This window comes from Leptosomus discolor, chromosome 14 (genome assembly GCF_034619465.1).
Source record: "Leptosomus discolor isolate bLepDis1 chromosome 14, bLepDis1.hap2, whole genome shotgun sequence".
NCBI lineage: Eukaryota > Metazoa > Chordata > Aves > Leptosomiformes > Leptosomidae > Leptosomus > Leptosomus discolor.
This window is the reverse complement of record NC_141404.1, coordinates 2,822,556-2,839,080: the sequence shown is the minus strand read 5'-3', so window position 1 is coordinate 2,839,080 and position 16,525 is coordinate 2,822,556. Positions and strand designations below refer to the sequence as shown.

Sequence of the window (16,525 nt, the reverse complement as noted above, 5' to 3'; positions counted from 1 at the left end):
CCCCATCCCACCGGGGAGGAGTGAGCGAGCGGCCGTGTGAGGCCGAGCTGCCGGCGTGGGTTAAACCACGACAACAGGTCAGACCACACCTGGCTGGCGAGCAAACAGCTCCATCCCACCCAACCACGTCTCCACCCCCACCTCCTCACTGCTACAACCTGGTATTAGGGCTGACATTAAACTGCAGGGCTGACTCAGAGGTAGCCGAGGATATTTTATCCTACCAAATTTCTCTCCAGCCTATGAAAGATCACAGGCTGCCAAGAAATGATGCCTCAGATGTAGCTCCCCTTTCTTGAGATGAGCTGGTGGCTTAAATCCATCCTTCAACTAATACTGCTGCTGACATTGACCCATCCTGGAGAGCAGAGATGTTCTTTCAAACACGGCATTTAGAGCTAAACTGACAGCTTATCAGGACAAAGCGATACGGAGCAGGCAGGGGATTGATTTTGCCTAACTGATCCCTCCTGTCTTGCTTAAGGGCAAACTCAGCAGCCCTTACCGAAATGAACAGTCCTGCTGGGTCGCAACAGGACCACAGGAACGCACAAGTGCAGTAGGAAACCACCGCCTTTCTGCGGCGAAAGCTCCGTGCCCACGGAGCCCACGTGCAAAAACCTGTCTCAGAGAAGCAGCAACAGTAAAATACCAGATAAGCTCACAAGATGGGACTGCTGACGTCCATGTAGCATCCAAAGCTTTACATCATTTAGCTGAAGTTATTCCCTTCTCCTCATCCACAAGCTCTGCCTGTCCCAACTCAAGCCGACAGAAGTTCTCCTGGAGAGCACCAACCACACGCACTGCATGGCTTTATAAATTAGTCCCAATCTCTGGTACCCGTTTCTTAGATGACCTTCTGCTCTGTTTACATGGATACGAGCTATTTTGAAGATACTTCACAGGAGGAACTGCAGGTGCCCAAGTCACAGCCTCCCCTCCACGACCCCTTGGCAAGTCACCTCATCACTCCTTGGCGTGGGTCTCTTCTTGCTCCGAAGAGAGTGAGTTGGCTTCTTGCAGAAAGCAATCTCAGCCCCAGATTGCCTCTTACTTAGAGCTCTGCGCTCAGCAGAGCGCTCCAGCAGACCCGGGCTCAGCCTCAATGCTGCCCTGATGCAAATGCTAACAACGCAAATGGCCAACGGGCTCCCTAATTGCACACGAGAAGCAGCTCTGCGAGCTCCATCCCTTGATGAACGTGCACGGGAAAGTCTCGTAGGTACTTGCCAAAAACTCAACAGAGCTACAAAGAAACCAGCCATGACTCAGCACAGTCTGGGAAATCTCAGTGAGAGACATGTTTTAAAAAAATAAAATTAAAAAAGTAAAAATACGGCCTTAAGAAGACCCTCCATTTTGCTACGGCTGAGCATTGAAATTTTCCAGTCACAGCACACCCTGCTCTAGCAATGGGATAAGATTTCAGCTCATCGTAACAGGGGCATCAAGCTGCAGGTTGGACATTCCCTCGGAGCAGGACTCACACATGCAACAAACACCGAGAGAGGGTCAGAAAAACGGGACTAGCCTACGACATGGGAGAAAAGCGTCTGGCCCAGGCCACAACTGTGAAAGCCCTCTTTATTCCTCACCCTGGCCTCAACAACAGAGTTATCCACAACTTCAGCACGTCCAGAGCTCTGCTTTCAAATACCAAATTATCAGTTCAAGAACAGGTTCATACTTAAACATGAAAACGAGAAAAATCTCTTCAAAGCCTATATGAAACATAACATTTCCTCTGTCCAGAGCAGGTAAATTCCAGATCACACACACACTAAAAACAGGCACTCTCACAAGTGAACATCAGAGAAGCAAAGGACAACACCACGCAGAAACTAAATCAACTTTTGCCTGGCACAGCCGTGCCCTCAGGAGCCAGCTGCAAAATGATGTGCGAGAACTCCCCTTGCACTCACTTTGTGCCTTGATAAGAGATTTAGGAGACCGTGGTGGTCAATCAAGCCCTCCACGAGCGCCTCTCCATATAAAAGACACATGATTCAGCGTCGAGTGAGTTTTTACTGTTGCCTTTTAAAGGCCTGCAAGGTCGAGGTTTGCGCTGGAGCAGCCGGGAGACCCGCGCCAGCGGTTGTGACCGCAATAAAAGTGTTTACAGCACCGGCGTATGCTTGAAATTGCAGAAACAATATTCAGGATCACCGATAAAGGGAAAACACCACAACCACATCTGAAACAGAATGCCCCTCTGACTTCTGCTCTTCCATTACCAGTGTTGATAGAGACGAAATTAAAATCTTTAATGGGAAGCAAGGTGAAGGAAATCCCAGTGTATTTACAGACGCAGCATTCATCGGTGCCCTGGGCAATGGATCCAAATCTCTTTCCTTGGGAGCCTGTTTAATAGGACAGCAACCTTCCCAGGGTTTGCTTCCCATCACTCACATCTCTCCCACCCATCTGCCCATGCCCAGAAGCCTAAGTACGTTAAATATTGGCCTAGAAAAAGAAGATTCAGGAGGAAATAGGTGACACTTTATTTTTTTCTCCCCTTCCTCAAGAGTTGCTCTGTACGGTTCAATCCTCCAGACTATGAAATTCAATAAGCCATAATGTTCCGCTCACGACAAGCTGCCTAGTCCCCACCATGCCAAAGTGGCTCAGATTTAACAACAAAATTACAGTGTACATTATACCATTACAGACTCCACTCAAACACACTTACAAAATGGCCTGGTAATAAGAGGTTGGGGACATGCAACGTGTTTAGGACTAAATTCTGCTCCTGGGCCCATCAGCTTTGCTGGAATTGAAGTTACCTGACCTGGAACATGTGGCTGAAGAATAGGGTGTCGGTTTCTTCTCCAAACTGATGCTCCCCTACGCTTCTCCGCAGCTGGAAACACAAACGCAATGACAAAGGTCTCGTGGATTCATTATTTCAGCCCAGGACTTCAATCGGCACCTCCAAGTCTGACAGCATCCTTATGGACAAACCCGGGAATAAACTTGCTTGCTATCAACCTCCACAAAAAAGGTTTTCATTCCTTTGCAAGCAAAGTGAAGTCCATTCTGCTAGAAACAACAGCATGGGCACACACAAATACACATAAAACCATACCCGTATTAAGTATGTACACACAAATACTGCATTTCTGTGTTCCTCTGCTTTCCCATCACGGCTACGCCTGAAACCTAAGCCCAAACATTTCTACTCGCGGTACCAAAAACCACAGTTTGCTTTGTCTCCCAGTGAGCTATTCGCCCCTTCCTCTCTCTGCCATCCCCAATGAAGGAGGTGCCAGTTCGTGCCTTCTCTCCTTAACCACGTCCAGAAGCAGCCCGGGCTGCAGCTCCTCCGAGACAGAAATGGATCTCTATGAAAATGCCTGTGTACCCACCGCAAATCTCAGAGGGTTAGTTGGACAACAAGAAAATCAAAACAAACGTGTGGGCGGAGAGGAGAGCGATGGGGATCGAAGAGCTTGGGTACGCCAAGCTTCGCAAGGGTCCCGGGGGACGCTCCCGCCAGACCATCCCTGTTTGTGACGTTCATCCAACATCCCAGCTAACGTGACTCTCCAGCCTTCTGGAACACGATAAATGTCCTAAACGTCCTGTACTGTAACTCAGAGTTTGCTTTCTGCAGTAAGATCTAGCAGAATATTGGATACTCAGGCAAATCCTCGCCCTACTTTGCACCACAAGGGTGGAGGAAAGGGGCCAGGAGCGGTCACGCAGCTTGAATTCACCCTCCGAAGGAACCGCGACCACAAAGAGATGTACACACACACACAAAGTCATCTTATTTCTCTGGATGGCTTTCGGAGGCACTGCTTCTGAGCAAAATTGCGAGATACTAGTAGCATTGTGAAAGCACACAATTTCCATCTGTCAATTGAAATGGGCAAAATTAGATCTCGAAGCTGCGCATTTAATCCATTGCCAAACTGGTCTGCCTGGTACAGTGCTCAGAACAGATTTTTATTAAGGGAAAGAAAGAGGAAAATTGTCTGTTACAGCTGCATCTTGTCAAAGCTCCTCTCCTCCGCCCCCAGCCCGGCCAGCTCCCGAGTGACCGCTCTGATATTTCCCCACGGCAGGAGGTTGGGAACAGCCCTGGAAGCCCTGTGCAGAGCTCATCAGCCTCTAATTCACTTCCAATTTGTCTCTATGCAGGCTGATGACTCCTAATTGTTGGTTCAGAAATAGAGTGCATACCCCGATGATTTCAAGTTGGTCCAAGTTATCTTTGAATTAACTATTAGGGGAGATCACGTAATAACTCTCCTCCTATCCCAGGCATCTAAATATTCACTTAAAAGTGTACCTTACTTAAAACCACAAGGCTGCTTCGGCGGCTGGATTAACGGATTGGACACGAACACCAGATGCTACCTTAAGAATTAAGGGCAAAATCTGAGCTTGAGTTCTCTTAAAACATCTGTGTAAATAGAGGTAACATATTTCTTGCATGAGTTTTACCGCTGGTGGCAAAGGTTGCTGCTGCAGAGGTCGGATGCCCAACCAGGTTGAATTCTTAGTGCGATAAAAGTAAAACACACCTGTGTGTCTCTGGGTGCGAGGTGCACGGAGCCAAGGCCGTACCCCTGGGACTCCTCCTCATTTACACCAGCATAAGGAAACGGCAGACCACAAGCTACGTGCATAATCCAGGGGAAAACTAATCAGCGCTCTGTAAGTAGGCAGCTCAGTGCTTCTTGTCTCCAGAAGCAATTTAAAAACAAAACAAAAAACAACTCGCAAACACACTGAGAAAAACATGATTCAGAGTTCAGACACTGTAAACGCATGTGATCCCGGTTCTTCCAATGGAGTCGCTCCAAACATGTCATTTAGACAGAGCGTGGCAGATAAAGCTGAGGTTTGGCTTCCAAGTGGATGCTGCCGACCAGCCCCACGGGCTGAGCCCCAAAACACCACGTAACAAAAGCCAAGGAAAAAGTAAGCTTAAACTTTATCAGAACAAAACTAAAACTAATGCATTTAGAAAAAAAATACTCCCTAAACTACAGTAAAGCATCTTAGAGACAGCTGTATGATAATTCAGAAAATACCTATATCCAACTTGGGGTTACACTGCCTGAAATTCTTCTGTAACATGAAGAAGAGATCAGCTAGCGGCTCTGATCTTCCACTCCCCTTAATCAGCGGAGTTCAACTCGTGTGATACGTTGGTTTACGTTTCTAAGGGATTTGCCATCTAGACATGCCAGAAAAAAAAAATACATCTGGACTCAATACATCAAGCAAACTTGTAAACAAACTGCAAATTGAAGCTGCATTTATTGGTTCCCACCAGATTTGAGAGGTGAGAAAACTGAAGGCAATTGGAAAAACTTTACAAAGTGGAGTCTGGGACGCATCTTGTAAATGCCTTGAAAAGCAGCAAATTAATTGCTCTGAAGGGTCATAAATTACGGTCTGAAAATAACAAGTAAATTATAGTTATTTCACAGAAATTACAAGTAGTACAAACTGATGCATCAAGTTAGCGTCTCAGTTTCTCAGTGGAGGGGACTACCCAGTACAGAACAATTTTTTTTAAAATTAGTAGAAAAGGAAAAGCACACACAAAGACATCCTAAAATAATCTTAACTACTATCTTCAGTGAAACTATACATATAGTAAATTTGGATATGTGGATGCTGAGAGCTAACTTTTGAATCCCTTGGCTTTTGTAGCAGTGAAAGAACTAACTAGGTTAAGGGGTGAGGAAGAAAGAGGTAGACAAAATTTTCCTAAGTGCATTTGCGAACTAAACCTGCCCAGAGATACCGGCTGCCATCCTGACTTGGGACAACACTGATGTGATAAATCCCGAAAACTCTGACGAGCTGCACCCTCAGCTTGGAACTCAAACACAAACGCCGCAGGGCCAGAGACAACCGGGGTGTCAGGGGCTCCAACCACGGCCAGTCTCACCGGCGGAAGGGAACAGTCAGAACTGGGGGTGAGAAGGGGTTAAATATTCTATTTACTGAATATTATGAAACATTAAAGTCAAAGATCTCATTTTATTTTCGTCGCTTATACTTCTGGTTTACTTTGTGCGCTTCGATCAGATGGATTTTGTTTTGTCATTGTGGTTGTTCCGAGTCAACTTCATTTCATCAGACAATTTCACATTTCCATTCTCGGGCACCAGCATCACAGCGTTTTTTACAGTTTCCCTACACCGACACTTCTGAACACATACAGGTATCACCAGACACCGCCAGCCCTCGCTGCAAAGAGCTACGGCAAAACCTCATCGGCTTTGAAAGCATTTCTGTAACTAGCTTCCCAACCCTTTTTTTTTGTTGTTGCAAAAGTCATTTTGAAGACAGGAGCCAAGCACCAACAAATGCCTGCTTGAGTTTGCAGACAGCTTAACACCTTGCTCTGAGCAACCAGCCACCCCCCTGCCCACGCTGCCGCTTACACTGACATTTTTCCTAAATACCACAGACTCCAGCAGCTTTGCCGTAGGACAGGGATTTCCAATACCGATCCATACGCCCGAGCTGGGCGAGGAGACAGGAATAAAAGGCGTTTCACAGAGGTGCAACCTATGAGCAGCGCTTAAGGAACGGAGGGTGCAACGTAGAGGTCAGAGATGATGGGTTTTGGCGGTGCCAGCGATGCAGGGACCACGACAAGCCAGCAAGGACAGCTTCTGTTGGTGTTAAAGACGAAACTCAGGACTAAACTGTTGATTAGATGTATTGAGCCAACACAGAACGCTGAAATGAAAGGAGCTAAGCCACATGTGGACAACATATTTTTAGACGAGTTACAATTTACAAGACTTTTCTTCCTTATGTTTCCTAATTGCCTGTCATTCAGCGGGAGATGCTGCTGGGTGCACAGCACCTGCGCCTCTCACCAGATTCAGTGGGCGTCGTGGATGCTCAGCAGCTCCCAGGATGAGGCCAGAAATACATTTATTCGCTAACGGGTTTTTCCACAGCACGCTAAATATTTTAACTGCAATATTTATATTCGCAGATGACAAATTATGATTCGGTCAAACCCTCCCATTGCACTTGTCAGGATACAGCCCGAATAAGAACAGATTAAAAGCAAAGCCTTTCTGATAAAGCTCCTCAAGTCTGATATACGCTTATTATAGAGCAATCAAATAAAGTTTGTTAAACTGATAGGATCCCAGACCTGGGCACTTATACCCACACCTCCATGTGCTTCGTTATAACCCGCCCCCAAATCACAACTGGCAACGCTCCCACGGACGCGGGAGCCAGAACCCATCAATTGTGCAATAAGGAATGAAGAGAACTGCAAGCCTCGTGTCAGAGAACAATTTATAACACTGCCGAGCAAACAGCTTCGCCCGCTACAAAGAACGGGGAGACGGAGCAAAGAGTAGAGCACCACAAACAGAGCAGATATACACCATTTTGCACAAAAGGCAAATTTTTATTTTTTTTTTCACCATCCAAGCGTACTTATAGACACCTATACCGAGGAATGCCTGGAAACGACACACAGGACGTTATTGTGGATGTTAGGGCTGCCCCGAAGTGCTTGTAAGGGCAACTAGCAAGTGCTGCTGCAAGAAAAAGCACTTCAGGCAAGAAAAAAATTTAAAAAATAAACCCCAGATTTGATGCAAGCAGAGACTTTACCCAAACAGGAGAGCAGAGCCAAGTCCCACAGAAATCAGCTGGCACCAACCAGCTCTGTAGCCACTTGAGAAAATAAATCAGGGGAGGGTTTTTTCTGACTAAGGCACACAGAATTCAACCTATAATGAATCACGGCGTGTTTTTATGAATCACTAAATAACCAGCAAAGTTGCTCGAGCCTTATCAAAGCCATGGGGCAAAGCTGCCGCTCGGCGCTGTGACGGAAGGCAGGTTTAATCGCCGCTGCACGTTACTTCCCGGGTTACGGCCCGTTTTTCCAGCCCGTCGTGCAGTAAAACCCCTCGCAGCAACGCAACGTCCCGACCACGGCCACAACCTCGGCGTTCCTCCCAGCCGCTCCACCTCGGGCACGTGGACGGCGCCGGCTGCCAACTGCCACCCCAGCCCGTCGCTGCGTTACACGTGCGTGAGCCAGCAAGGGCCAGGAGCTGCGTCCAAACCCCCCCCCCCCCAAGGTGCGGGGACATCTAAGGGTTGATAAAAAGTGACTCAACGCTTCATTGATCGACAGCAAAATCCTACATTGAAGAAAACACCCGTCTGGATACAGGCATAGCTCCGTGTTTCTGTGGAGCCGTTAGTTAACGGCAGCGCTTGGGAAGAGCCTGGAAAGGACCTCGCAGGATCGCAAAAATCAAAATCCTGCTCTATACCACCCAACGTGCACACCAAGTACACAACGTCCCACCCACAGACCTCTATAAATAAACCCACGTAGGAGATCCAGGACTGAAGAAATAAGTGAGTTTGCTTCCAATTATATCTCTTCTTAAAAAAAGGCAAATTAAAAGTAAATCAGCAATAACAGAGGGAAAACACAATACAACTTGACAGGGAAAATTCAATTTCAACCATTGCTTGCATCACAAGAATTATATTGAGGCTGTTTCTTTGCTCTAAACTGTCACGTGCAAGTGACTTCCTGGCTGAAGTTGGGTTTGAGGGTAACTCCCGAGCTCAGGAGACTCCCGTGCTGGAGCCATCACTTCAGAAAGGTGAAGAACGACACTACACAGCAAACAGCTTGACAAAAGTCAACCGTGAAGATCAGACCCAGAGCCAGTCCAAACACTTTCTGCTCCTTTAATTAAACTTTAATGGACACAACTCTTTGATTATTGCTCCCACACCTGAAAACCAGCTCCTTGCAGATCTTTTGCTTTCTGTTGTTTGAGAATTCACAATTTTTTAACACAAATCCAAGCAAACTCGGGGGGGGGGGGGGGGGGGCGGGTAGGATTTTTTCCAGGTTGTTCTTGACATTCCCAAATGCGGCACAGCTATTAAAAACACAACCGTGCATCTACTACATCTGCCCACTCTCCTGTTTTCCCTCCGACACGCAGCCCTTTGGGCGGACGTGTGCCTCCGGCTAGGCAGGCTCCCGGCCCCGTAAGCTGATCCCCACCCCACCTGTCCCCCCGAGAACCAGGCAACAGCTTTTTTTAGCTATTTCTAAGCCTGGCAGTAACCCTCTCTGCTTAAGCCGCAGAGGCAAACCATGCTTTTGGCCCAGCCGCGGATGATTTCCACCTGCTCCAGGCCACAGGTCTGGGCTATCTCTGCTACCGACAAATATTCGGAGCGGCCGAGCGGTTCGAGCGATCTGGCTGGACGGGGGGGGGTTGCCGTAAGCCGGGAGCCCCACGCAAGATGCACTCGACGGCGCTCCCTGAACTGCGCCGGCCTCTGGTTTTTTGGACGCTGATGTGCCCAGTTCCACGGTGCAAACCCCGTGGCGCGGCGGGATGCAGCTCCCCCGCCTCTGCCAGGAGCATCCCATGGGATCACCCCCAAGAAGCAAGAGGGACCCATCAGAAAGCCCACCCTGAATGCACAGGATGGGTCGCCCTTGCCTTCCAAGGCATGCGGGACAGACAGACGGCTCTGTTCGCAGCCCGGGGACACGGGGGTGAAGTCTTGCTGCTTGGCGGCAGGGGGAAGCGCGCACAAGTTTTGGAGCTGGAACACCACAGGGCAGACGCGCAGAGATGCACTCCCGCACTGGGAAACGCTCGGTGAGAGCGGGGAGAGGAGGGACACGGGCACTGGAAGGCACAGAGTGAGACCTTCTCCTCCCCCCGCCCAAAATAAACCCCAAAGAGAGCAAAAGACAAATCCCCCAGCAAGAAAAAGCACCACCGAAGGAGGGCACCTGCTTTTCAGAAGGAGTTAGTGACTCCCAGCTGAGAGAACACCTCGGTGAAGCTCTTCAGACTCAGATTTTAGGAAAATCCAGAGTCACGTCCCTTCCTTCTGTAACAAAGGGAGACCTTAAAGCAAACGTAAAGCTCATTATCATGGTTTATGCTTCTGGGTGGGCAGGAAGAGTCACCAAAACTGCACAACTGGCCAGAAACCTCCTTTATGTTGCTATCTTCTCTTTGAAGTCACTCTTCCCCCCCTGGACAGGTGCTCAGGGGAATCTCAGCCCTTATTGCACTGATCTGCCCCTGCTCCTCCTCAAGCTGTCTCCCCCTCCAGCTGCTTTCCAAGTGTCCCAGCCCCGCAGCGGGGCCGATCTCCGGCTGCCTGCGGTCCGACACGCACCCGGGCACAGCACCAGCTCCCGAGCAAGACGCACATCTCCTGGCTTTGAGGTTGCTCAGCACAGCTTCGTTAAAGCAGCTTCAGAAATCACAACCATCAGCAACGCGAGCGCGCTTGCCAAGAAACTTAAAGAGTCGACACCGAAGGATTATTCTGACTGCGACGCGTGGGACTGCTGGCGAGCGGGAGAAGGGGGGGGAAAAAATCCCAGCAAGGAGCTCGTCCCTACGGCTGCGATACGTCGTGAGCTTTGTTCTGCTACAACCAAAACACACCGGCTCTGGCAGCACTAATGCTACAGCACAAGGCTTAGGTAGTTGAAGTAAATTTCTGCGTCGCTATTAGCCAGCCATCCCAATTTCCATCTAATGGTACGTCAGACGGATAAGTTTTGGAAAGGAACTCCTGTGAATTCTCAGGAGAGATGCTGAAAGGCAAAAATAAAAGCGCAGCCTCACCCTACGGCAGCACGAGCACACCTGAACCCTCTTCTACAGAATTGCTGCTTTGTTTTCCTCCAGCTGTGGGTTGTCAGCAGCACCAGCCGGGGGGATGCCCCACTCAGAGTGCCCCGTGGGAGAGCGAGACCCCACCAAAGCCGAAGGAGAAGGCTTCTCCCTCCCACCTGCCCCCGAAGTTTTGAAACACGATAACCTGCTTTAGGAGATCTGTCTCGACTGGCTCTCAGCTGTAACAGGAACGCAGTGCCCTCCCCAAGCCCCTCCAGGACTGGGTACATCACTCTTTTTATTACGGAATAATGTAAATATGACATTGGCATCGCTGTGGAGATCAACTACTTGTTTACTTCTCCCTTCCATCCACAGGCGCGTAGGAGCTCGGTTCCCCCCCTCGCACTGGTGTAAAGCGGAAATTTTTCTGCAGAAGTTGATAGTTCAGGTAAACCTAGCTCAAACGAGAGGAGACCCGAGGCCATAAAAACTGTGGGTTTTCCCTCCGAGTGTTTCTCCCAAGAACAGACCAAGGCAGTGTTCTGGGGAGGGTTGGGCAATTCCTCCCAGTGACAACACTCGACTCGGTGGTGTTGCTGAGGCAAATGGTGATCTCAGATGCACAAGGGTTGCTTTGGTTAACTGAAGCGAGATCAATAATAACCATATTAATAAATAATGCTTTTAATAGCAGCGGCAGGATATAGGCAGCAAACTGCAGGCAGGTATCAGGGATAGGTAAAAGCATTAATTATCTGCACAATGTCAATGCTTCCGAGCTGATGTGCAGAGCAAAGCTAAAAGCTCACTTTCTGAAGATTATCAAGACAGATTGACAACTCTCTGCCTGCACACAAGCATTTGGGGTAAAATTCAATTTTCTGGATGTCACAACTGAGAGGAACTCACTGCTCTTCTTCATTTAACATTAATAAACTGGGGAAAGGACACAGGGGAGGGGGGGGAGATTTAGAGGCTCGACTGTCCTCTTCCTTCCCTGCCTGCAAGTTGCAAAAGAACGAAAGCAAACGGGAGTTTTCGGGACCCGAGGCATGTGCCTTCCCCAAACCGACTCCAACCCGCTCCATATTTCTGCGACGAGAAAACGCACATGCACTCCGAGCTCTCTTATATAAACAGCAAGAGGCTCAGCGCCTGTCTGAAATTCCCCACCGCGTCTAAAATAAATACGAGGGTGTCTTTAAACTTCGCTCCTTCCCACCCCACCGAGAGACGAGCAAAGTTGAGGGGGTTTTCCCTTCTGTGGGGCTTGAGGGGGCTGCGGCTCAGCACCCTCCACCGCCCCGCGATGCCGAGGTCGGGTACCTCGTCCTGCTGCCCCGTCCCTCTTGCTCCCAACACCCGACGGTCGGATGATGCTCGTGGAGCCGAGGGGACCTTGGCGTGGCCACCCCCTCCCCCCGACTGAGGCCGGTGGGATGAACACTGGGGTGAGGGGCAACGCGCTCCCCTCCTGTCCGGCTCCTGCAAAGCCCCACATCCCCCTCCCCGAGACTGGGGACCGCAACACCACCGAGCGGGGGGGGGGGGACACACTCTGGGGACCCTCGGAGGCTTCGTGGCATCCCCGTGCGCTGGCGGGAGCAGGGAACCCTCAGGATGCAGCGCCCCGACGGGATGCTCCGGGCACGGGGAGGGCTCCCGGGGCCGGGGGGTGTCCCAAACGGGCCGGGGGGGGGGGGGGGGGGGCTGTGAGGGTCTGGGGCGTGCGGTGTCCCTCGGGGAAAGGATATGGGTTACAGACCAGCCTGAGGCACCAGCTGCGCGGGCGGGTGGTTTGCTTGAGGCAGAAGAAGGCGGTGGGTGCCAGCGCCGGGTAAGGCACCTGCTCCTCCTCCTCGGAGGCCAGGTCGGGCGGCGGGTCGCGGCAGGGAGAGCCGCCGGGGCCGGAGCCGGCATCCTCCGGCGGCTGCTCGGCGGGGCGGCGGGGCGGCGCGGCGATGGGCACCCGCACCTCACCACCGCCGGCCGGGCGCGGCGGCAGCGGCTCTCGGCTCTCGCCATCAGTCATGGTAGCGGCCAGGACCTGCGGGGCAAGGGCAGGGGGGTCAGGGGCGACTGCCCCCCCCCCCCCTCCCCGGCGGCGGGGCGCACCCCGGCGCCGCTCCCACCTGGCCCCGGCGCTCCAGGCACAACAAAGACGGGCGATGGGGGGGGGGGTGTCGAGCCTCCTCCCGGGCGCGGCCGCTCCCGCCCTCCGGGGAAGCTGGGGCGCTGCCCCCCCGCCTCCCACCCCCACCCCCACAACCCCCTCCCGGAGTGCCCGCACCCACCCACTAGCTTTTTCCTTTTTATTTTCGGGGATGGAAAATTGGTTTGGGGGGGGGGGGGGGGTTGGGGGTTGGCGTCGGGTGGGGAGGGGGGTGTCCTACCTTAGTTTGGCGGAGCGCGGGGTCCCCAGGAGCATAGCCGTGCCTTCCAGTTCACATGGGACCAAGCAGCAATCGGAGCGGCGGATCTCTTCTCTCTTCCCCCCCCCCTCCCCCCCCCCCTCCCTCCCTCCAACACACACCCACCACCCCGTAAATCCAGCGGGGAGGGGGGGAGGGGGGGGGCTGGGGCTCGGCGTGCGGCGCCCGCCCGCCCGCGGGGATGGAGGATGGAGGAGGAGGAGGAGGAGAGACGGGGGCGGGGGCCCTTCCCGAGCCGAACGGAGCCTCTCCCGACGGTAATCCCAAGGAGCGAGCGAGGCAGCTCCGCAGCCGCTTTGCAAAGCTTCGCCCGTGCTGAACAGGAAACTTCGGATTTACCGGGGGAGGAGGGAGAGGAGAGGGGAGGAGAGAAGCCGAGGCGGAGGGGGCTGGGAACCCGGCGGGGCAGGGCGGGGGCGGGCAACCGGGAGGAGCCGGGATAGCCCCGGGGGGTCGGGGGCGGGGGGTGCCGCCCGCATGGTCCCCCCCCTTCCCTCCCCCTCCCCGGCCACGCTGCCCTCCCCCTGCCTTTGTTCAGGCTCCGGGCGATGCGTGGCCAAGGGCAGGTCGCCCAGGCCCTTCTCGGGGAGCCACCCCCCCCAACCGTGGAAGGCGGTGACGGGGGGGGGGGAGAAGGATGTGGACACCCACCCCCCCCACACACCCCGCCCCCTCCCCCCCCCAGGGCAGGCGGAAAGGACTTTGCAAAGCTGGTGGAGAGGAAGGGGACACCCCGGGTTTGTCCCCCACTCCGTGCCGTGGGGGATGAGCCCATCCACCTCCGCAGGGACCCCCGCGGCCGTGTACCCCCAAAGGGGGACATACAGCGCTACAACCCCCACACACACACACCCACCCCCCCCCGGGGCTCGAACCGGCGGCGGAGGGGGCGGGAGGGCCCGCACCCCCCTACCAGGGGGGTCCCAGCGCTGCTCTCAGGGGGGGCTGCGAGGCTGCCACAGCCCCCTGGAAACCCCGCTTGCCCCCAGGGCATTAATTCATTAGTTTTAATAAATAAATGTACAAACTCAAGTTAGAGGTCGGGGCATTTTAATAAATAAAGATCGACTCTTGAACTGCAGTGATTTTAGCTGAGTAGCTAATCTTCTCAAGGGCTTAGCTCGGAGGGATCAGAATAAACAGATAATAGAAAGTTGTTAGAGGCACCATCCCCTTAAACTCCGCTTAGGAAGTTTTATTCTTTCGGCTTATTTCAAATTTTGTGAATAATATCCCAGTGTAGCGCAGGTGCAGGTAGGGGGGGGAAGAGAGAGATTAAAAAATGTTACCTAGGTACATTCCCCTCAACTGGAATGTTTTAAAGAGTGAGTTCATTATATACCACGACATTCAATTTGCAAATGCAGTTCCCAGCGCTATTCTTCATGGTTAATAACTGGGAATTGATTGAAAAGGGAGGTCACGCAGCTTTCAGAGCAGAAAGAGCCCAGCCTAATGGGGCTAGTGAGGAGATAGTTTTACATACACACTTTCAATGGTTATTTTATTAGATGTTTGCAGGTTGTGATTAACACTATGTGGCAATTTTATTACTGAACAAACAATGCTTCTGACAAGCAGGGGACAGCCTGCAAAGCGAATGTGGACCGTGCAGAGAAGAGATTGCGCTTGGAGTTTCCACGCGTTTATACCAGCTAATTAGGGCAAATCATAAATTACTGTGAGATGGGAAGTTTTGTATGTGAGTTGGTGGAGCCCTCCTTGAGCAAACTGTCTTCCACTCATAAATTATCTTGCTCAGGAAAATGACCTTCACAGGAAGAAAAGGAGGTTTACTAAAATGGGAATCGGGAGAAGGAGAGGCCAAGCCTCGAGAGCACGCAACGCCTCTTCACCCTCTCCCAAAGCTGCCCAGACAATAAACTTCCCTCTCTGCCGCCCCTCCAGCTCCGTGTGAGGAGAGCAGGATGGTGCTCCCATGACTAACAAATCCATCTTCAAAGCTCTTCCCCCACCAGCTGTCCCCGAGCACCGGCTCCTGCCCTTCCCCAGGGTGGAAGCTCAGAGCTGCCGCGGGCTGCAGACATCCTTTCCATAGCCAGACAGAGCATGGGGAGCCTGACATTTTCGAGGTCTTAACCTGTTGCCTGATGGAGAGTATTTAAAGCCAAGAGCCTTATTAATAAACTCCATGCAACAATGGCGGCTGAGAAGGACTTTTACCGTAAAACGGAGGGTTTTGAAGAAGCCCAGCAAAGAATAGGCCCAATCCTGACCCCCGTGGGGATTTTTGGTTCCTTCTGCAAAGGACCAGGATCAATTCCAAAGGTGGTCGTCAGTGAAAAGAGACAACATTTTGTTGGCAAAAGTATTTGCTTCCTCCTGCACTTCCTGCTTAACCCACATACGGTGGGCGGAAGGAGTCAGCCAGATTCTGCTCCATTTACTCCAGATTTCTCTCCAGCTGAGTGCCCTGACAGCAGCAGCACTTCTTCACGTTTACACGAGCCAGAAGGATCTGGCCACAACGTTTCTGTCATTAATAAACCACCAGAAATTTTAAGATCAATACCAATCTGAGGATGCACAGTATGCCCTGAATGGGCACTTGGCTTGCAGAATCACAGCTGACATAATGGGATGTGTAATGCTCTTAGCTGGCCCTAATAAATCGTCCCCCGCTGGCACGCACCCGGGTGTGTTCCAGCCCGCATGCAAGATGGAAAGGCTGGAGATCTGCACATCTGCCCCAAAATCGTACAGATCAGAGAGGAGAGCTGGGGTCCCTGTCCCGGGCTCACGACTGAGGCGTGTGAGCATCGGGAAGGCGACGGTGCTGGTTCCCATCATGGGAGACGTCACCCATCCCAAGTGCTCACTGGGGTGGGAGCTCAGCAGGGCAAATTCATCGGGCTCCTCAAGTCACCGAAGCCACAATGGTTTCAACAGCTGGGAAACCAGATCTGTTCCCAGCATGCCAGCCAGGTCTGAGGACACCTAACCTCACCTTCTGCCTGATCTTCCCCATTTGATGGTATTTAGCATGTAGCAGCCATTTGCAAACTGCCCCCAAAAAAGACAAGACAGGACTCTACAAGAAAATCCCTGATTGTCTCAGGTATTTTTCAGAAAGCAGCCAATTCTATTTAATATTCCTCCAAACTTGCCTGCAACCTCTCAAAGGCTGTAAACCTTCCAGCGACGCTGCTGAAGAAGCGAGCAGCATCTCCAGCCCTGCAGCCTGCCCAGCTCCGGGCAGGATGGCTTGATGCTTTGAGTCAGGAGCAACCCAGGAAGGAGACCCACTGCCGAGGTGACACCCCGCCGGGATTAAAACTCCCTTTCTCAAGGTCACAGGCACGGTGAGAGCAGGACCAGGCACCCCTGCACGGCTCACGCCCCGCTCCCTAGCGAGGCTCGAAGAGGAGCCTTTGCCAACATCCATGCAACGGGCTGGGTGTGCCACCGTGGCGCTCTGCCAGACGAAACCCC

The 16,525-nt window shown here is 52.0% G+C and overlaps 1 protein-coding gene across 2 annotated transcripts in view; it reads right to left on the bottom strand.

The window, feature by feature from the left end:
* Positions 1-12,672, bottom strand: part of CACNA1H (calcium voltage-gated channel subunit alpha1 H) — a 253,956-nt gene extending 241,284 nt beyond the window's left edge. For both annotated transcript variants that reach the window (XM_086472863.1, XM_086472865.1), the window contains exon 1: positions 12,395-12,672. In XM_086472863.1, coding sequence (XP_086328989.1) covers positions 12,395-12,672 — 278 coding nt within the window. The remainder of the gene's footprint in view (positions 1-12,394) is intronic.
* Positions 12,673-16,525: the final 3,853 nt, after the last annotated feature.